The sequence below is a fragment of the Phyllobates terribilis genome, unplaced genomic scaffold (genome assembly GCF_046119375.1).
Source record: "Phyllobates terribilis strain yellow unplaced genomic scaffold, ASM4611937v1 Scaffold_12__6_contigs__length_324123572, whole genome shotgun sequence".
Classification (NCBI taxonomy): Eukaryota; Metazoa; Chordata; class Amphibia; order Anura; family Dendrobatidae; genus Phyllobates; species Phyllobates terribilis.
In genome coordinates, this window is record NW_027362772.1 from 161,417,259 (window position 1) to 161,442,053 (window position 24,795).

At 45.1% G+C, this 24,795-nt stretch overlaps 1 protein-coding gene across 1 annotated transcript in view; it reads left to right on the top strand.

Annotated features, from left to right (window-relative positions):
- The window catches only part of SLC17A7 (solute carrier family 17 member 7), a 194,691-nt gene that overhangs the window by 64,469 nt on the left and 105,427 nt on the right, over positions 1-24,795 (top strand). Inside the window, exon 2 of the mRNA XM_073656469.1 lies at positions 11,077-11,329. Coding sequence (XP_073512570.1) covers positions 11,077-11,329 — 253 coding nt within the window. The remainder of the gene's footprint in view (positions 1-11,076; positions 11,330-24,795) is intronic.

Genomic DNA, 24,795 nt, shown 5'->3' on the forward strand with positions numbered 1-24,795 from the left:
GGTCGCGTTCACACACAGGCAATGCGTTTGGTCCAAACATGTGCAGTTTATTTGCTTTCATAACACTTCAAGGGATTCAAAACAAAAAACAGCCCCCTCCGGGCACAAAGGTATAGCAGAAAATAAACAGTTAGTTTAGCAGGCACATATATCGGGGTGGGCTCACCCGAACAGATTACAGTCCTTTCTCGTGGAGCAACACTTTACACACTGAAGAGGTACGATCCTAACATGTCTTGGTATCACCTTCAGCCAAAGCTTCCGCACCTTCCAGCGCCAAACAGAAGTGTTCAATTCCATTCACACTGAACAGGCTCTGGCTTCTAGACGTTTCTCTGCAGCTCAAACACACAGACTGCTCAGCTTTCCTTGCTGCTCCCTGCAGTCTCCATCCAGAGAGAGACCCTAGCTTGTCTCTCTCCCAGCTACAACTCAAATTTTGGCTGGTCACTCACCAGCTTCAGCACACTTGGCTCTGCTTATTCAGCAAACTGACACACCTAGTGAACACAGACTGATTCTTAGTTAAAGCTAGGCCAGGTGCATCTATTTAATGCCTGTAGTGCTAGAATTTAACCCAGTCCTACCTGGCTTTGCTACACTATCTATCTATCTTTGACATTAGAAGGGAGGAAATAAAGGGCTGCAGTAATTTCAATAATCTCCTACTATTCTCAATATTTCAATGAATAGAGCATGTGGCCTGCAAGTGACTGAAGCCACCAAACAGCATAAAGCAATCTGTTATATCCCTACCTGCTCCAGCCAAATCTGCTTCTGTCACGAGGTTCTGCCATATTCACTTTGGTGATGGAGTGGTATTTCTGATATCACAGAGCAGCACAGGCACTGTCTAGCTAGGAATGATAGTGTGTCTGGGACCTTTGGTGCAGCCCAGCCAGGGAGAATAGGTTTATGTGCTGTCCAGCTGCTCACCATGAGTAATTAGCTCCCTGCTGTGGTCTATAGGGCAGCACCACACCCTATTTAAACTCTCAGCAGTCTGCTGAGAATTGCCAGTTATTGTATTTGGTTTCTCTATACTGGTGGTGTACTTTTTTTGCGACCTGATCCTGACCTGACTTCATCTTTCTCTTTTTCTTTACCTGATACTGACCTCTGATAGTTTGATTGATTGACCTGCTGGCTCCCTGACTTCAGTTTGTCTCCCAATTGTGTCCTTGGGTCTATTTCTCCAGTTACTGTCTTGGCTAGTTTAATTAAACTTGCCTTAGTCTCACTCCTTTGGCCAGCAACTACTCCATGGATGCAACCCAGGGGACTCATTGTTAGTCAAGATGCCTGTGTAGGGATTAAAAGGTTAGGGCCAGGGTTCCACTGGTACCCGTTAGATGAGGTGACTAATGCCAAATCTATCAAAGATTGCCACTTTTGAGCCAAAAGTATGTTACAACCATTACATGAATCAATATTTAATTCTAGATTAGATGCTTGAATTTACATGCTGAGGAGCAGAAGATACCCTAACTTAGGTGGGTCAATTTAGGTATGAGTTGCCACTTATGGTATATTTTTTTACGGAAATTGGATGTTTCGCCCCCAGCAATTCGCCCCCGGGGACATTTCGCCCCCGCACATTTCGTCCCCAGCATTTCGCCCCCAGGATGTTTTGCCCCCGCACATTTCACCCCCAGTTTGCCCCCGGATGTTTCGCCCTGCAAATCGTCCGGGGGCGAAACGTGCGGGGGCGAAATGTGCGGGGGCGAATCTTCCTTGGGGCGAAATGAAGGGGCGAAATGAAGGGGGCGAAATGTACCTGGGGGCGAACTGATGGGGGCGAACTGATGGGGGCAAATTGCTGGGGGCGAACTGCTGGGGGCGAAACTTCCTATAACCATTTTTTTACATACAGTAGCATGTAAAAGTTTGGGCACCCCTGGTCAAAATTACTGTTATTGTGAACAATTAAGCAAGTTGAAGATAAAATTATCTCTAAAAGGCCTAAAGTTAAAGATGAGACATTTCCTTTGTATTTTAGGCAAAAAAAGTACATATTTTAATATTTTACATTGTAAAAATTACAAAAAGGAAAAGGGGCCGATGCAAAAGTTTGCACACCCTGCATGGTTAGTACCTAGTAGTGCCCCCTTTTGCAAGTATCACAGCTTGTAGATGCTTTTTGTAGCCAGACAAGAGTCTTTCAATTCTTGTTTGAGGGAGTTTCCTGGGTCGTCTTGCATGCACTGCTATTTTGAAATCTAGCCACAGATTTTCAATGATGTTCAGATCAGGGGACTGTGAAGGCCATTGCAAAACCTTCAGCTTGCACCTTTTGAGGTCATCTATTGTGAATTTTGACATGTGTTTAGGATCATTATCCATTTGTAGAAGCCATCCACTTTTCAATTTCAACATTTTTACAGATGGTGTTATGTTTGCATCAATAACTTGTTGAAATTTCATTGAATCCATTCTTCTCTGTACCGATGAAATGTTCCTGGTGCCATTGGCTGCACCACAACCCCAAAGCATGATTGATCCACCCCCATGCTGAATGCTTGGGGAAATGTTCTTTTCCTGAAATTCTGTGCCCTTTTTTTCACCAACATATCTTTGATCGTTGTGGCCAAAGAGCTCTATTTTAACCTCATCGGTCCATAGGACTTGTTTCCAAAATTCCAAAATGCATCATGCTTGTCTAGATGTTCTTTTGCATACTTCTGATGCTGAATTTTATGGTGAGGACGCAGGAGAGGTTTTCTTCTGATTACTCGTCCATGAAGGCCATATTTGTGCAGGTGTCTCTGAACAGTAGAACAATTTACCACAACTCCAGAGTCTGCTAAATCTTTCTGAAGGTCTTTTGCAGTCAAGCAGCGGATCTGATTTGCCTCTCTAGCAATCCTACGAGCAGCTCCCACTGAAATATTGCTTGGTCTTCCAGACCTTATCTTGACCTCCACTGTTCCTGTTAACTGCCATTTCCTAATTACATTTCGAACTGAGGAAAGGGCAACTTGAAAACATTTTGCTATCTTCTTATAGCCTTCTCCTGCTTTGTGGGCCTCCACCATTTTCATTCTCAGAGTGCTAGGCAGCTACTTAGGAGAACCCACGGCTGCTGTTTTTTGGCACAAGGTTAGAGGAGGCTGGGTTTTTATAAAGCTGGGAAATTTCCATCACCTGGCCTTTCCTAACGATGATAGTGAACAAGCCATAACCGTAACAGGCTAATTAAGGTCTAAAACCTTGGTCAAAGTTATCTGACCACACAAATCTCCAAGGGTGCCCAAACTTTTGCATCGGCCCATTTTCCTATCTTTAGCCCTTTTACAAATCATTCCATCTTCAACTTGCTTAACTGTTCACAATAAAAGTAATTTTGACCAGGGGTGCCCAGATGTTTACATTCCACTGTACAGAAATAATGGAGCAATCAGACTTTACATGCATTTTTTGCATTTGCGTTAGCGGCTTTATATTGGACATATTACTGTCACCTATCATATTTACAACTATAACTACAATTGCAAGAAAACTCAAGTCAAATCAGAATAGAAATATGCTCCGTGTAAGTTTATTTGTGGAGTGGATTTCTGCCGTAGTTGGACCACTGTATGTGAATTCATCCCAATTTCATATATGCTCCATAATTACTTGTAGCACAGCCCTGCAGGTTTCCAGGGACAGAGGTACAATCTGTAGGTTATTTGGATTACTTGCTCATTAACTGTAATTAATGACAGATGGTATTTAACTCCATACAAACTGTCAGGAGTGTTCCTTGTTGGGTAAGCACCAATGGGCTTAATTGGTTAAATTTATGAACATTGTAGTTTTAATGTCTGAGTGCTTATAAAAATGGTGCAATACATATTTTGCACCCCCATAGTCAAATTTTCTGTCCCCTTTTTCATCTATGCAGAGTTCTCTCTGAATATGAGTTTCTGGATTTATGTATAAAAATTGTAAAAAAATATATAATATCCCAAAAAAGTGATTGTGCCCAATTAGCAATCAATCTAACAACCACAGCGATTGCATGTCTTATAAATAGTTGATACGTGAGAAGTGATAATTTTTTTTTTCTGATTTTCAGGTTCTTTTTCACAGCTATCATGTGGAAGTGAAAGATTTCACAGCTGTTAATGAGCCATTTTTAAACACTGAAACATGGAGGAAAAAAGTTAACATTTCCAAACTTGTCATTTAGAAATGATCAAAGAACCATTTTCTGCTTCATAACAAGAGAGATATAAAATGGCCGATGAAACATTCCCCAAACTCTGCTTTTTAATACGCAGATATACATTATATTTCATGATTTTTTAAGACTGGGGATGCACTGCGAGAGGTTGCACACATATTAAAAAATAATTTTGTTCCCTTTTAGTGCTACCTTTAACTTGGCAAGTTTTCACCTACTGATTGATTGATGGGTTGGTCAATCAATGCCATCTCCACTGATCCAGAACGGGGCATTTCACAACTTAATTTAGAATGGTCAGACCCCAGTAATGAGACAGTTATTAGTTATCCCACGGATTAGTGATAGGTTGCAAATTGAGAAAATGCCCTTATCTGTGTGAATATATACTGATGAGCAAAAGGGTAACAATATTTTGAACTTTTGAATTTCAGACTCCATATCTCACCATCCACTACTGCTTCAAAATTGACACCACCATCATTTTATAGACAATCATCTTGGCTATCTCATACATAAATTTGACTTACAACTATTTAGCATATGACTAGTTATGTAGATTTTTGTCATGTCACTGTATTTTTACTGTTTTGCTCCTGGTGGTGGAAAAATCATTTTCTTCCTGTATACTACAAATTACAATCTGTTCTCACATTCCTTAATAGCTCAGTGTGTTATTAGGTTGATTCCCAAGCAAAAGGTCACTGGTTCAAAGCGAGGAGCAGCCATGAAGAAGATTGCCCAAGAAAAGAGAAACCGCATCATCCAGGTCATCAATAGTGGTCTCTTGGCCAAGAAAATTGGCAAACTGCATCATGTGAGCGCCACGACAGTTGAAAGAATATGAAATGAAGTCCATCCATCCATTCAAAAGCCAAGAGTTGGACGTTCAGGCAAAATATCGGAGTCAACAAGTCGGCTCATCACAAGGTCTATCAGTTCTGGAGCGACAAACAGGGCAATGGAGGTGGCTCGTATGCTTCGTAATAGTGATCACAAACGTCCATGAAAGTACTGAGCAATGCACGTAGCACAAGTCTGGAATGGTGGCCCGAAAGAAGGTGAAGAAGCCTCAACTTCAATATCATCATAAGATGCGTTGGCTGGAGTTTGCAAAAAAGTACTAAAAGTGGACAGTAGATGATTGGAAACGGGGGATTTGGAGCAATGAGATGAAAGTCAATAGACTAGGCTCTGATAGGTGCAAATGGGTCTAGAAGAAACAAGGTAAAAGGGGGCTAACGGATCGTGAAATTGAAGAAACTGTCAAGTTCGGTGGAGGAAGCCTGATTATATCGGGTTGTTTCACAGCCAAAGGCGTTGGATATTTGACCAGGATCAATGGTGGTCTCAATGTTGAGTTGTATGTGAGTATCCTACAAGACAAGTTACTTCATATGTAGCGCCCCGAGGGTTCGGCCGCTACAGGGGTATTGCACCTTAACCAGAGGTGTGGTATTCCACTCCCTGATAAGGATGGAGTATGGACCAGGGCTCAGTTAGCTGCACACATACAGTACAGACCAAAAGTTTGGACACACCTTATCATTTAAAGATTTTTCTGTATTTTCATGACATTCACACTGAAGGCATCAAAACTATGAATTAACACATGTGGAATTATATACTTAACAAAAAAGTGTGAAACAACTGAAAATATGTCTTATATTCTAGGTTCTTCAAAGTAGCCACCTTTTGCTTTGATGACTGCTTTGCACACTCTTGGCATTCTCTTGATGAGCTTCAAGAGGTAGTCACCGGAAATGGTTTTCACTTCACAGGTGTGCCCTGTCAGGTTTAATAAGTGGGATTTCTTGTCTTATAAATGGGGTTGGGAACATCAGTTGTGTTGTGCAGAAGTCAGTTGGATACACAGCTGATAGTCCTACGGAATAGACTGTTAGAATTTGTATTATGGCAAGAAAAAAGCAGCTAAGTAAAGAAAAACGAGTGGCCATCATTACTTTAATGAAGAAATGAAGGTCAGTCAGGCCGAAAAATTGGGCAAACTTTGAAAGTGTCCCCAAGTGCAGTTGCAAAAACCATTAAGCGCTACAAAGAAACTGGCTCACATGAGGACCGCCCCAGGAAAGGAAGACCAAGAGTCACCTCTGCTTCTGAGGATAAGTTTATCCGAGTCACCAGCCTCAGAAATTGCAGGTTAACAGCAGCTCAGATTAGAGACGAGGTCAATGCCACACAGAGTTCTAGCAGCAGACACATCTCTACAACAACTGTTAAGAGGAGACTTTGTGCAGCAGGCCTTCATGGTAAAATAGCTGCTAGGAAACCACTGCTAAGGACAGGCAACAAGCAGAAGAGACTTGTTTGGGCTAAAGAAGACAAGGAATGGACATTAGACCAGTGGAAATCTGTGCTTTGGTCTGATGAGTCCAAATTTGAGATCTTTGGTTCCAACCACCGTGTCTTTGGGCGACGCAGAAAAGCTGAACAGATGGACTCTACATGCATGGTTCCCACCGTGAAGCATGGAGGAGGAGGTTTGATGGTGTGGGGGTGCTTTGCTGGTGACACTGTTGGGGATTTATTCAAAATTGAAGGCATACTGAACCAGCATGGCTATCACAGCATCTTGCAGCGGCATGCTATTCCATCAGGTTTGCGTTTAGTTGGACCATCATTTATTTTTCAACAGGACAATGACCCCAAACACACCTCCAGGCTGTGTAAGGGCTATTTGACCAAGAAGGAGAGTGATGGGGTGCTACGCCAGATGACCTGACCTTCACAGTCACCAGACCTGAACCCAATCGAGATGGTTTGGGGTGAGCTGGACCGCAGAGTGAAGGCAAAAGGGCCAACAAGTGCTAAGCATCTCTGGGAACTCCTTCAAGATTGTTGGAAGACCATTTCCGGTGACTACCTCTTGAAGCTCATCAAGAGAATGTCAAGAGTGTGCAAAGCAGTCATCAAAGCAAAAGGTGTCTACTTTGAAGAACCTAGAATATAAGACATATTTTCAGTTGTTTCACACTTTTTTGTTAAGTATATAATTCCACATGTGTTAATTCATAGTTTTGATGCCTTCAGTGTGAATGTACAATTTTCATAGCCAAGAAAATACAGAAAAATCTTTAAATGAGAAGGTGTGTCCAAACTTTTGGTCTGTACTGTATATACTCACATGTATTATCTAGACCTCCAGCAGATCAATACATCTGTTATTAAATTTCTCCAATCTCTCTGATGGCTCTGTCCCAGTCCACACAGTAAAGCTAAACTGAGCTGCAGAAAAACAGGAAGCATCAACCTTTTGTCACTGCTCTCGTGACCAGTGTGAAAACTAGAATAGGCCACGATTATGCTGGTACATAATCACATCAATGTTCAACCCATCTTTGCCCTGGTCATAAATTAGCTTAGAAGAGTATAAGAATTGAAAACTTTGCTGCCAAAACAAGCTTACTGATGGATTCACTAGTAACTGATTCTACAAGTTGTTCTGTACTATGATACCTAGAGGCTGTAGAAGTCAAATAGGTCAACATTTTTAATATCCTCCAAATGTGTCCATATCCTTGAAGTAGAACGAAAATGTTTAGGTCATTTAAATGTAAATTTAACAAAAAAATAAATAAAAAAACAAACACTAATATTAGATAAGTTTGTTCTCCCTTAAACATCTCCATTTGATAGCCAGTGTGCTAAATAGCAAAATTATTAGCCACTTTATTTGAAGAAAGTGTCTTTCCTTTGTAAAAATGCCCTTAATTTCTGGCCATTAGGGGCTTCCGCGATTGTACTTCTCTGTCCATTGTCTATTGTTAGTTTAGATTTGTCTCTAGTAAGAAAGAAATGTAGACCAGTCACAGGAAATGACAGTAGGACTTTGCTGCTGCTAGATCCCTTTCATGCAAAGTTGATCTTGTCCCTCCTTTACTGGATCTCTGCACTGTCCACAACCTTTACTCCCCACACTTGAATTAGTGAAATCCATGTACTCTGCCTGCAAGTCAGCTCTGCTGCACCATCATAACTATGTTCTCAATCTCCTCATGCAGCTGTAGGGTTTTAGCAGCAGCTCACAGAGGATTTTACTGTCTGTACCAGCTTTGTGTCTAATATTATAAAGAAGGACATACACATAAGGATAGGATTGTAACTATTCTTGCTGCTGTCTCTCAGCTAAATCTCTACTGTTACCTCTATCTCCTCTCTGGCTCTCACTGAGCTTGCTGTCTACTCTATGTTCTCTGTGGCTTTCACTGTTTTTCTGTCACCTCATCTCTTATCTTACTCTCACTGTGCTGCTGTCTCCTCATTCTCCTTTCCAGCTCTCACTTTTCTGCTGTCACCTCAATCTCCTCTCTGACTCTCATTATTCTTCTGTCACCTGATCTTCTCTCTAGCTCTCAAAGTGTTGCTGTCACCTTGATTTCCTCTCTGGCTCTCACTGTGCTGCTGTCACTTCAATTTCCTATGTCTCTCACTGTTCTACTGTAACCACAATCTCCTCTCTAGCTCTTACTGTGCTGCTGTCACCTCAATCTCCTCTCTAGCTCTCATTGTGCTTCTGTCACTTCAATCTCCTTTTTAGTTCACACTGTGCTGCTGTCACCTCGATCTCCTCTCTAGATAACAGTGTGCTGCTGTCACCTCTATCTCCTCTCTAGATCACAGTGTGCTGCTGTCAACTCGATCTACTCTCTAGATCACAGTGTGCTGCTGTCACCTCGATCTCCTCTCTAGATCACAGTTTGCTGCTGTCACCTCAATCTCCTCTCTAGATCACAGTGTGCTGCTGTCACATTGATCTCCTCTCTAGATCACAAGTGTGCTGCTGTCACCTCGATCTCTTCTCTAGATCACAGTGTGTTGCTGTCACCTCAATCTCTTCTCTAGCTCTTACTGTTCTGCTGTCACCTCAATTTCCTCTCTGGCTCTCATTATACTGCTATCACCTGATCTCCTCTGTAGCTGTCACTGTGTTGCTGTCACCTCTAAATCCTCTTTGGCTCTCATTTTGTTACATTAACCTCAATCTCCTTTCTGGCTCCCACTTTGCTGCTGTGTGTAATTTCCAGCTCTTCCCTGCCACAGTTCATACAAGAATACAGACAGGAGAGTTTGCGTTTATTGCTGGCATCTCATTGATCACTGCAGTAGGGTCAAACATACGTTCCATCATGTATGCTCATAGCAGACTGCTCAAGCTATGTAACGTCCCACTGAAAGAGTGGATGAACAGGGGTATATTTATTTATTTATTTATTTATTTTACTCACTTACATAGCGCCATTAATTCTACAGCGCTTTACAGACATTATGGGCACTGTCCCCATCGGGGCTCAAAATCTACATTCCCTATCAGTATGTCTTTGGAGTGTGGGTGGAACCCAGAGAACCCGGAAGAAACCCACGCAAACACGGGGAGAACATACAAACTCTTTGCAGATGTTGCCCTTGGTGTGATTTGAACCCAGGACCCCAGCGCTGCAAGGCTGCAGTGCTAACCACTGAGCCACCATGCTGCCCACCGTGCTATATCAATAGTGGGTTCAGTGGTTGCTGTTGCATCCAGGCCCTGGAGCTTGGGGGCTCCAAAAGATCCCCTTGCCCATAAGAGAAGATCAATACTATTGAAGACAGATGGGACTCTGTTACAAATTTTTCATTGAAGCCCATGAGCTTAAAGTTATGCTACGATGGATGACATTAACCTATGTTGCAGCTGAAGGGGGGTACAGGGCCAGTTGCTATGGGCCAGAAATGAGTTCTCTTTGCCCTGTAACCCCTCTTCTACACAAGAATCTGACTTATGTGTGCTGTGCTGTGGGATTCCTTCTGTACTCACTTGTTGTACGGGAGTCCTTGTTACCACCCCATCCATGGGACCGGATATAGCTGCACACATGACAAGACACCATGGTTGCAGTTTAACAGGTTCATCTTAACTGAGGAATTCGGATACATGCATTTGTGATACATAGAGTGAGATAGAGTCCTCTCCAGATGATGTTCCCTTTGTGTAGTGTACAATCAGTCCTTGCCTCCATTCTGCCTGAATGATAACAGCTTCCCTGAGGCCCACAATCCTAACCTCTTGCTGCGACCTGACCGGCATCTTCCTCACAGGGAAGACAGAGACATGGCACCCAATGCTTCATCTGGGCCCTAGGCCCAAGACTGCCCCCGGACTTCTAATGAGTCCTCCTACTGTCTAGAGACTTGGCACTGACAGAACCCCTTCGTCCCTGCTGCATCACTGCCTTGGAACCTATTAAACACTGTTACTGTTGAGCACTTCCTCTGATTTTGACTGAACTCTCTCCTGGACTGACTAAAAGCAGGAAGCGCTTCCCCTTCTTATCTGATCTAACCCCTCTCAGAGTATGGGCTAATCCCAAGCTGTTAACTATATACTACCCTGAGTGATGCAAACTATATCCCTATGGTTTGAAATGCTTCCCCTAGTGGACAACTCTCCCCATTCCATGGGGATGGCCTAGAGATAAAACCTCCAGGAGAATCAAGACACAAACCGGCCATAAGGATAAAATGCAAAACTTTATAAAACACATGTAACCATAAAACATTCATCTTCATTAATATTCATACAAACTTATGTTGATGCAGCGTCTTCTTCTACCCCCCTACACAGTTTAGGGGTCACCTGCATGAAAATTACACAGGTATGTGCTCCAAAACTTGTCAGAATAAAATAAGAAGCGCCCAAGTGGAGACAATAAGTAAAGAACAGTTTTTTTTATTTTTTTTAAGAAACTGCGCCCGTGAACCAGGGTTATCTGAAAATGGACAACCCCTTTTAAAGAGAATTATCAAAACCGAAATGCAAAGGGTATAAAATAATTGACATTATTTTTTAAAAATTGTAAAATCTTCTTTTTACAACCTAGTTCAATTAAAATTTTTCTTTTTTTTTGTAGGATATTGGAAAAACGGCAGACAAATGGGGAAACAATCGAGTTGACAGAAGAAGGAAGGCCTGTGATCAAGACTGAGAAAAGCCAGCCGGTCGTAGACTGTACATGCTTCGGATTGCCCCGACGTTACATTATTGCCATTATGAGTGGACTTGGGTTCTGTATCTCGTTTGGCATCAGATGTAACCTGGGTGTAGCCATCGTCAGTATGGTGAATAATAACACGGTGTACAGAGGGAACAAACTCGTTGTGGAGGTGAGAATATTCATCATATTTGTACACTAACCCCCAGAAACCATTTTAATTAGAATATAACAAGTGGGTCAGTTATAAACTTATTGACAAGAGTTGCATATATTAAGATGTCCATCAAGTTCAACCAAGGGATGGGTTCCACATTCCTAGATCCAACATGTATTTTTACGTAGGGAAACTTTTCCAGTAGGCCGCCCCATTAACCAAACCACGTTTCCTGTGACAGATTATCAGCTCCATCAAAGCAAAGATGTTAGAAAATCTTTTTGGATGATTTTAAACCCTTTAACCATTAATTGTTCTTTAAAGATGGGCTATGGCAAAAATCAGGTGAATACTGGCCATAAATTGAATCATGGTTGAGCATATGAGACTACATCATGGACCTAAACCTCACACAACACAAGATCGGTAGAGGTCCACATTGTAGTCTCATAAACTGAGGATTGCTTCAATTTATAGCTGGATTTCACATCTGTAAAGAACAAATAATGGTTAGAGAGCCTAAAATCACCTAAAATGATTTTCTAACATCTCTGCCTTGATGGAGCTGAAAGTCTGTCTCGGGAAATGGGGTCTGGATAATGGGGTGGTCTACTGGAAAGGTTTCACGACCGATGAATAATAAATACTTATTGGGTCTAGGAATGTGGAATTAAAGCAGGATTTGAATCCTTAAAAGTAAAGTTGGTGCAAATCGATTCGCAGGACCCGGTCCATCACCATTTTGTTAATCTGTGGCCACTAGACAGAAACCCTGAGAACTGCCCCTTACCTTCCACCATCACAACTCTTTTTTCGGTCAGCGACGCAGGAAAAATCTGTATCTTTCAAGACACCCATGGTTTTTCTTCAGGACAATGATCCGTCACAGGATTGAAGTCTCCACTGCTCGGCTGCCAGTAAACGCCTTAAAAGATGACAGAATAATGACACGACCCCTTCCTCATCCAACCTAAACCCTATTGAAAAAGTGTGGGCCCTTCTTAATGAAGCATTCCCATCAAAATTTTTATCCTCTTAGTATATTACAATCATCATATTATATAGCACTGTGTACTTACAATTGCTCATTTTACCTTTCTACCCAGCTAATTCTTCTGTTTTCCACTAGGTCTATGATATCACATGATTAAAATCTGACTAGCTGAATCCTTCTAAGCTCTATGTAGAAACAGGAGGTCAATTTTCCTGTATGACTCATGAGTCACTGCAAAAGTTCCTGGCAGAGGAGAGGAGAGAGCAGCTGGGTCAGGAGGTGAAGAGGGGGATGATAAATGCAGGGACAAGAGACTTCCCGTTTCTACATAGCAAGAGAAAAGAGAACAATCAGCTGGGTAGAAAGGCAAAATGAGCAATTCTAAGTAAACAGTGCTATATAATTTGATGATTGCAATATGTTAAGAGGATAAAAACTTGGATGGGAGGAGGAGTGCTTCTTTAAACAGGAGATTTATGGTGAAGGAAAATAGTCATCTTTCTGGCCAAAAAGTTGATCGTCAACAGATGAAGAAACCTATAGACTCCATAGATGGATGGCTTGTTATGACTGTTATTGAAAAGAAGGACAACTATATTGGTATTTTCCATATTCTGAGTTTGGCTATTATTCTCACTTTAACAGATGAAAATAAACAATTGAGATGGAAAAATTTAATTTTTTTTTACCTAGTTTCATAATAATTCTGCACACATACACTACCGTTCAAAAGTTTGGGGTCATTTAGAAATTTCATTATTTTTGAAAGAAAAGCACATTTTTTTTCAATGAAGCTAACATTAAATGAATCAGAAATACACTCTATACATTGTTAATGTGGTAAATGACTATTCTAGCTGCAAACGTCTAGTTTTTATTGCAATATCTATGACTCGCCCCCTGGGCCGTGGGGCACTCGGATCCGGGCAACAGGGCAATAATGGGGGTAGTAGTGGCAACCCGGTCCGTGGCTCAGGGTGGTCAGACCAGTGGCAGTCTTATATATGTTTTGCAATGTCCGACTACGCCACCCGTGGATTGCGGTCAGGGCTAACCGCCGCTGCAGTGCAGAGCGCTGGGGCAAATGTAAATGTGCAGCACTGAATAGTACAACTCCCCACGGGAGGAGTATGGCCCCAGGGCAGTATATTATGGATGACGGAGGGGATGATTCCGACCGCAATAGCCAGGAAACGGAGGCCTCTTAAACAGTTCAGGGTCTTTATTAGAACAGGTGAAACGACCCAAAAACAGGCCCGGCTAGGAGGGGGCCTGGATGTCTGAGAACAAGTGGGAGGCTGGCCCTGATCAGGGTGAGGGTGCAGGCCTACCGTGCTCTCTGCGCTCTCTCCCTCCTCGTGATGTAATAGCCCACATTCCTGAGCTCACCGTGTCTTCTCGCCCGTATGGCTGGCGACTTGGGTCCCTTTTTACTCTTGGCCTGGTGCGGCTTCACCGGTCCCTTCTGCTGTGGCGGAACCTCCGGGCTTCTTAGGCCAAAGGAGATACAGTCCCCTGCGGACTGGTTATTTGCTGTAGGACTTGGAATCCTAACAGCCTCGGACACCAAAGTCCGGTAGATTAGTTTCTCTATCTGCCAGGACAGGCTCGCTTCGCCTCTTGTCCCTGGCTCGTGGCTCTCCTACTGCCACACGGCCTCTTAGGCTGCAACACAACTGTCTGTCCCTGCTCTGGGACACCTCTCAATCCAGAGACAGGTTGTCCAGTTCTCCTCTAACCCTGCCCCCAGTTCCAGCTTTTATAGGGGCAGCCTGCTCCCCCTACTGGCCTGGGACAGGAGGTATTGCATGCTAATGGTCCCTGACCAGAGAACCTCCCCCTTGCTCTCAGACACAGCTTTATTATACATTTGTGGCATCCAGGCCAGGGTGACACATTCCCCCCTAGTAAAATTTAGTACTCCGGGACTAAACAAGAAACAAGAATAATATGCATGACCATAAAACATTAGTAGACAAACGACGCACAGGTTGAGTTCTTAAGGTCACAGTGTGGTCTGTGACCGGGTGTCCATATCACCAACACAACGGGGAGCCTTAACCAGGTGGGGGTCTGTCCTAGCCCCAAGTCCTTTACAGTCTTAGTTCATTCCTTGGTTAGGCTCCGAACGCAGTCCATACAAAGTCCCGGTTATTAAAAGATCATAACCTTTGAGTCCGTACGGCAACTGTAAGAAACTGAAATACACAATTACTAATCATGCAGGTAACTTTGCAAACATTTCAACACTTGGCAACAGGGCTATTTACAGTTTTAGTGCACCCTATACTTTCCAGTGAGTGGGTATCTGCCCCTTTGTGCTCCTGGTTGACCTGCGTAACCCACTTTCTGGTGGTGGTCTAACCTGGTTTTCTTCACTACCATTTAGGGTACAGTCACTGGCTAGACTTACAGGCAGGGCAGGCAGCTGTCTGCGGGTCCTCTGGCTTACCGCAGGCATGGCAGGCTCACTGTCAGCAGAGGGTTGATTCTCCTGGGCTGCTGGTTCAGGCTCTTCTGCCTCTGGAACTGCTTGTTCTTCTTCCCTTTCCCGCTCTGGTGTAGGTTGCTGCTGAGTTGGTTGTAGGAAATGCGGGACGGGTACCACTATGGCATCGTTTATTCGAGTCCAGGACTGAGGGAACTCTCCGAGAACGGTGCTGATCATTTCTTCCTTGTCCTCTGCGGGTTCAAGGTCACTTTGATCCTCTTCTGCATTCCGTAGTTGCTCGGGGCACCTTTTTAGGTGGTCTCTGGAGACGGTACTAGTGGTTTCTCCTCCATCCCTGGTGATCACGCACACCTTTGGGTTGTCATGATCAGACTGCAGTACGGTGTAGGGTTCCCTTTCCCACTGGTCATCCAGCTTGTGTAGCCTTCTCTTTCGCTTCAGGACCTGCTCACCAGGTTCCAGGGGACCAGCAGGGGCGTGTTGGTTGAAGAGTCTTTCTTGCCTTTCTCTCACCTGGGCCAGGCTCTTCTCCACACTCTCCTGTACCTTCTTGTACTGCAGTCGTCTTTCCGTATCCCAGTCCGCATCTGGGGAGGTGTCCTCGGGTATTAGGACTCCCATCTCCAGGTCTATGGGCAGCTTACCCGGTCTAACTCGCATCAGGTAAGCCGGGGTGCAGTTTGTAGCATTCACAGGGATATGGTTGTATAAGTCTATCAGGTCCGGCAGTTTTTCTGGCCACAGGCTGCGTTCCTCCAGGGGCAACGTCTTCAGGAGATCAATGACTATATTGTTCATTTTCTCACACATCCCGTTGGTTTGTCGGTGGTAAGGAGTTGTCCGAATCTTCTTACAGCCATAGAGGTTGCAGAACTCTTGAAAGATTTCGGCCTCAAAGGCTGGACCCTGGTCTGTCAGGACTTGTTCCGGATACCCGTGTGGGCGGCAGAAGTATTGCTGGAAGGCTCTGGCCGACGTTTGAGCTGTAAAGTCTTTTACAGGGACCACCACTAGAAATCGGGAATAGTGGTCCACGATTGTCAGGGCATAAACGTATCCCGACCGGCTTGGAGCCAATTTGACGTGGTCCAGAGCTATCAGCTCAAGAGGCTGCGTGGTGACGATGGGTCTCAAGGGTGTCTTCTGGCTGGTGCGATCCTTCCTCCTTAGGTTACAAGGGCCACAGTCTCTGCACCACTTCTCTACAGCCCCTCTCATGCCGACCCAAAAGAACCGTCCTCTTAGAAGGAACTCCAGTTTCTTCCAGCCGAAGTGCCCCGCTCTGTCATGGTAAGCCCCCAGGACCATAGCTGCATCCCGCCTTGGGACCACGACTTGCCAGGTCAGCTCGTGTGTCCGGTGGTTGACAAGTCTTCTGCACAGCTTGCCTTCATAGAGGAACAGATTGCTCTTCTCTTTCTATAGCTGCTTGGCTTCCTCTGGAGCATTCGGATCTAAGCGGGCGTCTTCCTGGGTCAGCAGGTTTTTCACCATGCGGATTGCAGGGTCACTATCTTGGGTCTCGGCCCAGCTGTGGTGAGGTAGGGGATTGATCATAACGGTTATTAAATCTTCCTCCTTCAAGCGGTGGGAGTATTGAGTGGCTCCATACCGGTGAAACGCGGGGAGTTCTACCTCCTCCAGCTCTTCTGGGTCTTCGTCACCTTCAGGTAAGTGAGGCATTCTCGATAGGGCGTCAGCGTTGGCATTGGTTTTGCCTGCCCGGTACTTGATCACGATGTCATAATTCGAGAGTCGCGCCATCCACCGCTGTTCTAGGGCACCTAGTCTTGCATTGTCCAGGTGTGTCAACGGGTTGTTGTTCGTGTACACGGTGAACTTTGCGGAGGCCAGGTAATGCTTAAACCGTTCTGTGATGGCCCACACCACTGCCAAGAATTCTAGCTTAAAGGAGCTGTAATTCTCCGGGTTCCTTTCAGTGGACCTCAGCTTCCGGCTGGCATACGCAATCACCCTTTCTTTGCCCTGTTGGTTTTGCGACAGTACGGCTCCCAGCCCCACATTACTGGCGTCTGTGTGGAGAATAAAAGGCTGGCCATAATTGGGGTAGGCCAGGATCTCATCCCCTGTGAGGGCCATCTTCAACTGGCGGAAGGACTCCTCTTCCGGCTTGTCCCACTTGAAGGGTGGCTTTTGGCTTCTGGACTTAGACTGTCCTATCACGAGGTCCTGCATAGGGGCTGCCATCTTAGTGAACCCAGAGATGAACTTTCGGTAGTAGCCTACCAACCCGAGAAATTGTCTCATTTCTATGATGTTTGAGGGGCTTGGCCAGCTCTTGATTACTGTGACCTTGTCAGGGTCGGGGGCTACTCCTTCTGCACTTACCACGTGCCCTAGGTACTGGACCTTCGGTTTCAACCGGTGACACTTTGATGGTTTCACCTTCAGGCCATAGCCTGCCAGGGCTTCGAACAACTCTGCCAGGTGTTTTAGATGGTCCTCGTAGGTCTTCGAATAGACGATCACGTCGTCCAGGTAAAGTAGGACCGTCTCGAAGTTTCGGTGCCCTAGACAGCATTCCATCAGCCTCTGGAAGGTCCCTGGTGCGTTGCAGAGCCCGAAGGGCATACAGTTGAACTCGCTCAGTCCCATCGGGGTGGTGAAGGCGGTCTTCTCCTTGTCAGCCTCTGCCACAGGAACCAGCCAGTACCCGCTAGTAAGGTCCAAAGTAGAAAAGAAGTTAGCTGATTTTAGTGCGGCTAAAGACTCTTCTATTCTAGGCAGCGGATATGTGTCTTTATGGGTGATACGGTTGATTTGTCTATAGTCCACGCACATTCTCATGGTGCCATTTTTCTTTTTTACCAGAACCAAGGGGGCTGCCCAGGGGCTACAGCTATCTCTAATGACCCCAGCTTCTTTCATTTCTCTTAGCATGCCCTTTGCGTTCTGATAATGTGCAGGGGGTACAGTTCTGTGCCTCTCTTTTATTGGTGGGTGGCTCCCTGTGGGGATGTGGTGTTCCACTCCCTTTACTCGGCCGAAGTCTAGCGGGTGCTAACTAAATATTCTTTCGTACTCCTGAACCACCCGGTAGACTCCTTGTTTTTGGTGCAGGGGAGTGGAGTCAGCACCCACATGGAGTTTCTGGCACCAGTCCTCCTTTTGTTTCTGGGAGCCATTACCCTCCGCCTGTGGAGATGGAGGCGAAGGCTCTACGGCCCTGATAGCTTTGTGTTCGACAGCAAACAGTTTGGCAAGTGTAGTGTACCTGGGTAAGTGAAACTCCCTCTCTCCAATGTTGAGAATGCGAACGGGCACCCTCCCATGATGGACATCAACCACCCCCCGGCCTGTCAAAATGGTGGACCTGCTGTCTGAGTACACGGGTTCTACCATGGCTTGGTAGTCTCTACCTCTCAACCTGATTGCAGTCCGACACCAGATCATCATTTCACTTTTGGGAGGCATGGAAATGGGGAATGAGTCACTCATTCTTACGCTACCGATCTCACCACCAGACAGTTCTACCTGCTGCCGTCTCATCAGGGCTTTTATCTCTTTGTTGAGGACTCTCTGTTGGCTGGAACTAGCATTCACCGCCACCTGTTGTAGAATTACAATTACCTCTGAAAGACAATTTTCAATCACGTTAGTACCCACAGTTATTTTAGGGTGACTTTCACGACGGTCAATGTCCACAATAATCACTCCCTGTGCCGGCAGTTCAACTTTACCAATCTTAATGGTCATCTCCTTGAACCCCATCTGCGGCACGGGCAAGCCATTACTGGCGATGATGCTCAAGTTACTGTCTGGATACCGTGCTATATCAGCATCAGTCCAATACTGCTTAAAAAGTACATAAGCGATAGTAGTTACTTGCGACCCGGTATCCAGCAAGGCGCTCATGGGGATACCGTCCAGCACCACGGGTAAAACCGGGCGCCCCCCAACGTACTTATTGCGCCAATTGTAAGGGCCTGGTGATCTTATGCCTGGGGGTTGGCCCTCTGCCCCAGGTTGGACCCGTTTAAACTACAGTACCTGGAAATGTGTCCGGGCTGGTTGCATCGACGGCAAATGGGCTGTCCATCCTCTGCGTAGCAGTCTGTGGGCCTCCCTCGGAACGACGGGGTCCTCCTTTGTCGACGCCACGGGACATCCTAAGGACTTGAAGCCAACTCGATGGGTCTTGACGGGTCCACTTGTAACGCCTGGACGGTCCTGGTCAACGCTGCGACGCTCCTGGTCAGCTCCTGGACTTGGTGGTGCAGATCTTTCGACGGGGCTTGGTTCAGGGCCTGTGCATCGGCCCCCACAGAGTCCATAGAGGAGGGCGCTGCCTCCTGGTGATAGGTGAGAGCAGGGCGCCGGGGGTTTATAGTGCCACTTGTTGCGGGTTCACGGAGCACCCTTATGGCCCTGTCCTTGAATTGGGCAAAGGTCAGATCAGGGTTCTGAAAGAACATGAGGCGCAGCTGGGTCCTGTGGGCGCTAGACAGCAGACCTTCTATGAACTGCTCTGTTAGTAGCTTATCCGTATCCTGCATGCTGCCAGGGTCAGCTTGTTTGCTTCCTGCAAATTTAGGGCATAGTCTCTGATGCTGTCCTGTGCCTGCTGCTTACATCTGTAGAATCGCATTTTAATTTCAGCGGAGGTACGTGTATCAAAGGTACCCAGCAGCCGGGCCAGAATGTCCTTTACGGTTCTTTTCTCCTCAGCGGGCCATGACTTTACCTCCCGCTGGGCTGCGCCAGTTAACTGCCCTGTCAGTATGCTGATCTTCTGTTCCTCTGTCAGGGGGTAAACTTGGAACAAACTGTACAGCTTTTCCTTAAAGTCAGTTAGTGCATGGGGCTCCCCTGATTACTTGGGCAGCCAGGCCGCTCCAGGGATGTAAGGCAGGGAAAATGGCATCACCGCTGCTGCAGCGGCGCTGGTGGTAGAAGGTCCCTCCGCGTCCGTCATCTTCCTCCCCCCTAGTTAAGCGTGGCCTACATTCCGATGATCCTCTTCTGTAGGCCGCGGCTCCGCTGGTGGTGCTCCGGACGAGGACCTTGCGTTGCGTCCTGGTGACGTCAGCGTCGCTCTCTCTCCCTTCCAGGACCTTGCGCAGTGTGGGTGCGTAGGGCGGAGCTTCAAGTCTCGCGCGGTTTGGACGTCCACGCCCCTCTTCTTCCCGCGCGGCGTCCTGCAGATGGCGTCCGATGGCGGGAAGACGGCTGAAGATGGCGGGAAGCTGCTGAAGATGGCGGGAGATGGCTGAAAATGGCGGGAAACGGCTCCGGATGGCAGGAAACCTCTTTTTAAGGTACGTGTACAGTCTTTTTTTCAGGCACGCAATACCCGTTTGTGGCGGGTTGGTCACAATCCTGCCGACTACGCCAAAGCTGACTCGCCCCCTGGGCTGTGGGGCACTCGGATCCGGGCAACAAGGCAATAATGGGGGTAGTAGTGGCAACCCAGTCCGTGGCTCAGGGTGGTCAGACCAGTGGCAGTCTTCTATATGTTTTGCAATGTCCGACTACGCCACCCGTGGATTGCGGTCAGGGCTAACCGCCGCTGCAGTGCAGACCGCTGAGGCAGATGTAAATGTGCAGCACTGAATAGTACAACTCCCCACGGGAGGAGTATGGCCCCAGGGCAGTATATTATGGATGACGGAGGGGATGATTCCGACCGCAATAGCCAGGAAATGGAGGCCTCTTAAACAGTTCAGGGTCTTTATTAGAACAGGTGAAATGACCCAAAAACAGGCCCGGCTAGGAGGGGGCCTGGATGTCTGAGAACAAGTGGGAGGCTGGCCCTGATCAGGGTGAGGGTGTAGGCCTACCGTGCTCTCTGCACTCTCTCTGGCTATTTCCCTCCTCGTGGTGTAATAGCCCACGTTCCTGAGCTCACCGTGTCTTCTCGCCTGTATGGCTGGCGACTTGGGTCCCTTTTTACTCTTGGCCTGGTGCGGCTTCACCGGTCCCTTCTGCTGTGGCGGAACCTCCAGGCTTCTTAGGCCAAAGGACATACAGTCCCCTGCGGACTGGTTATTTACTGTAGGACTTGGAATCCTAACAGCCTCGGACACCAAAGTCCGGTAGATTAGTTTCTCTATCGGCCAGGGCAGGCTCGCTTCGCCTCTTGTCCCTGGCTCGTGGCTCTCCTACTGCCACACGGCCTCTTAGGCTGCAACACAACTGTCTGTCCCTGCTCTGGGACACCTCTCAATCCAGAGACAGGTTGTCCAGTTCTCCTCTAACCCTGCCCCCATTTCCAGCTTTTATAGGGGCAGCCTGCTCCCCCTACTGGCCTGGGACAGGAGGTATTGCATGCTAATGGTCCCTGACCAGAGAACCTCCCCCTTGCTCTCAGACACAGCTTTATTATACATTTGTGGCATCCAGGCCAGGGTGACACATCTACATAGGTGTATAGAGGCCCATTTCCAACAACCACCACTCCAGTGTTTTAATGGTACATTGTGTTTGCTAACTGTGTAAGAAGACAAATGGATGTTTAGAAAACCCTTGCACAAGTATGTTAGCCCAGCTGAAAACGGTTTGGCTGATTTGAGAAGCTATAAAATTGACCATCCTTTGAGCTAGTTGAGAATCTTGAGCATTACATTTGTTTGTTCTATGAAACTCTCAAAATTTCCAGAAAAAAGGGAGCAAAAGCAAAGTTTGAAGGAGAAAATTATTCTTTCAAATAAAAATCATTATTTCTAACGTTGTCAATGTCTGAACTATATTTTCTATTCATTTTGCAACTCATTTGATAAATAAAAGTATGAGTTTTCATGGAAAACACAAAATTGTCTGGGTGACCCCAAACTTTTGAACGGTAGTGTAGATATTCTCTTAAAAAAGACAAAGCCTCACTTTTACTTTTTTCTGATTTATTAACCTTTTGCATTGACTGACAGCGTTGGAATTGTTCAATAATTAATCATCAAAAATACAAATTGCCTAATATATGTGCTCACGGCATATAATGATCCAGTTGACTGTGAAAGATATAAGGTGTACATCGGCTTTGACTCATTTAGATATTCTTGTGTGTTTCCAACTGGACAGAGGCAGAAATCAACCCAAGTTCTCTGCAGTATAACTGTAGAGGTAGGACAAAGCATTATTAAAATTTTAGGCAACCTGTCACCTTGGAAAATGATATTTACCTGCAGATAAAGGGTTAAATTACTACTCTAATTTTCTTCAGTGCTGCAGATGTACAACAAATTACTATCCGCAGCAATGTTTTAGCGCTTTCTTTTCCTATTTTTATTGCTGAGCTGTGGGCATTGATATCCTGTCGCTATTCTAAAGCTCCCTAAAATGGCTGCTGCAATCCCTGTCTCAGCTTTTATACAGGCTTTTATGGTCCCTCCTAATTGGCTGTGCTATACCATGTGATAGCTGTAAGGATTTATGGGAAAATCAGCATGGTCACTGCTGGAGTCACATGGCTAATGCAATAGTCTCCAATGTGTAAAATTACAATCACAAATTGTTCAAATTTGTTCGCCAGAGCCTGCAAATTTGATAAATATCAAAACAAATTTGATTCTCATCAAACTGATTCCCTCATCTCTAGTTTTAATCTTCCGATTGTTTTTGTACCATCTTGGAACTCTGTTTCCATCAGAACAGAAATAACCATGAAGAAGGAAAGGGTTAGGGAGTAAAGTTTCTACTTGATGACAGTGCCAAGTTGGCATAGGGAGACTTACAGGTTAGGCACTGCTCCTTGGAAAAAGGGTATGCAAAAGACCTCTGCACTAGAGATGAGCGTTGTTCTACTCGAACTGTTCGCCAATCTCAAATTCGAGCTGTTTTGGGCGGTGTTCGAGCCGTTCGGCGAACACGAACAATTTGAGAAAAATTCGGCTGTTCGAGGTTATGTTCGATAACTGTTCGTGCACCAAAATCATAACTGGATTTTTTCTCAGTAATGATGAAAATTAATGTTAATACGCAGTTTGAGTGTACAGCGGGGTGGGGGGAGGGGCAGGGGATGGATCTCTGCAAGAACAATGAAGATCTCCATTTTTTTTTCTCTTTCCCGCATTTACAGTGGGGAGGTGCAATCTGTCAGCCTATCAGCAGCGCACACACGGAGCGAAGTGCTTTTTTTCACACAAGCAAGGGCATGTGTCATTGGCAGTGTATGTCACATGTCCTTGCCCTATAAGACCAAGCCATTTTCCCCATCGCCACCATTTTCTCACTGCTGCAGCTGCGTGTTAGACGGCACCGCTGTTGCTGTGTGCGCTATACCTTGTTAATTTCAAGCCAATTTTCGCACAAATATACAGATAGCTTGGGAGTAGGGAATAGTTGTGATTGCAGTCCTTTTAAGGACTAGGTTACAGCATTTCCTACGACTTTTATCAGGCAGGTCTGTGCTCTTAAATAGATAGGTTGTGGGAGTAAAGACTAATTGTAATTGGAGTCCTTTTCAGGACTAGGTTACATCAGTTCCTATCAGTTTTTGCCAGGCAGGTCTGTGCCAGTGCTGTGCAAGTTTTTTTCACAGCATTTGGCTGAATCTAGCAAAGCTAATCCTTTTTGGCCTATTGCAGAGTGTGTTAGTCAGTGGAGTAGCCTATCTGTGTTGCAAGATATACCACCTGTGTATAGAATACCAATTTTTTTACTGCACCTAGTGAAGTAAAATATTTTGGGCATAGCATCATTCTATTAGTCCATCTATACTGACCTCCATCAGGTTGCAAACTGAATCTAATTTTTTTCTGCATCTAGCTCTGAAAAAATATTTGGCCTTCTAGCAGTGTGTGGGACTTGTTCTATTAGTCCACCTATACTGACCTCCATCAGGTTGCAAACTGAATATATTTTTTTCTGCATCTACCTCTGAAAAAATATTGGGCTTCTAGCAGTGTGTGGGACTTGTTGTATTAGTCCATATATACTGACCTCCATCAGGTTGCAAACTGAATATATTTTTTTCTGCATCTACCTCTGAAAAAATATTGGGCTTCTAGCTGTGTGTGGGTCTTGTTCTATTAATCCATCTATACAGACCTCCATCAGGTTGCAAACTGAATATAATTTTTTTCTGCATCTAGCTCTGAAAAAATATTTGGCCTTCTAGTAGTGTGTGGGACTTTCTCTGTTAGTCCATCTATACTGACCTCCATCAGGTTGCAAACTGAATATATTTTTTTCTGCATCTACCTCTGAAAAAATATTGGGCTTCTAGCTGTGTGTGGGTCTTGTTCTATTAATCCATCTATACTGACCTCCATCAGGTTGCAAACTGAATATAATTTTTTTCTGCATCTAGCTCTGGAAAAATATTTGGCCTTCTAGTAGTGTGTCGGACTTTCTCTATTAGTCCATCTATACTGACCTCCATCAGGTTGCAAATTAAAAATATTTTTTATCTGCATCTACAGTACCTCTGAAAAAATATTTGGGCTTCTAGCTGTGTGTGGGACTTGTTGTATTAGTCCATCTATACTGACCTCCATCAGGTTGCAAACTGAATATAATTTTTTTCTGCATCTAGCTCTGAAAAAATATTTGGCCTTCTAGTAGTGTGTGGGACTTTCTCTGTTAGTCCATCTATACTGACCTCCATCAGGTTGCAAACTGAATATATTTTTTTCTGCATCTACCTCTGAAAAAATATTGGGCTTCTAGCTGTGTGTGGGTCTTGTTCTATTAATCCATCTATACTGACCTTCATCAGGTTGCAAACTGAATATAATTTTTTTCTGCATCTAGCTCTGAAAAAATATTTGGCCTTCTAGTAGTGTGTCGGACTTTCTCTATTAGTCCATCTATACTGACCTCCATCAGGTTGCAAATTAAAAATAATTTTTATCTGCATCTACAGTACCTCTGAAAAAATATTTGGGCTTCTAGCTGTGTGTGGGACTTGTTGTATTAGTCCATCTATACTGACCTCCATCAGGTTGCAAACTGAATATATTTTTTTCTGCATCTACCTCTGAAAAAATATTGGGCTTCTAGCTGTGTGTGGGACTTGTTGTATTAGTCCATCTATACTGACCTCCATCAGGTTGCAAACTGAATATATTTTTTTCTGCA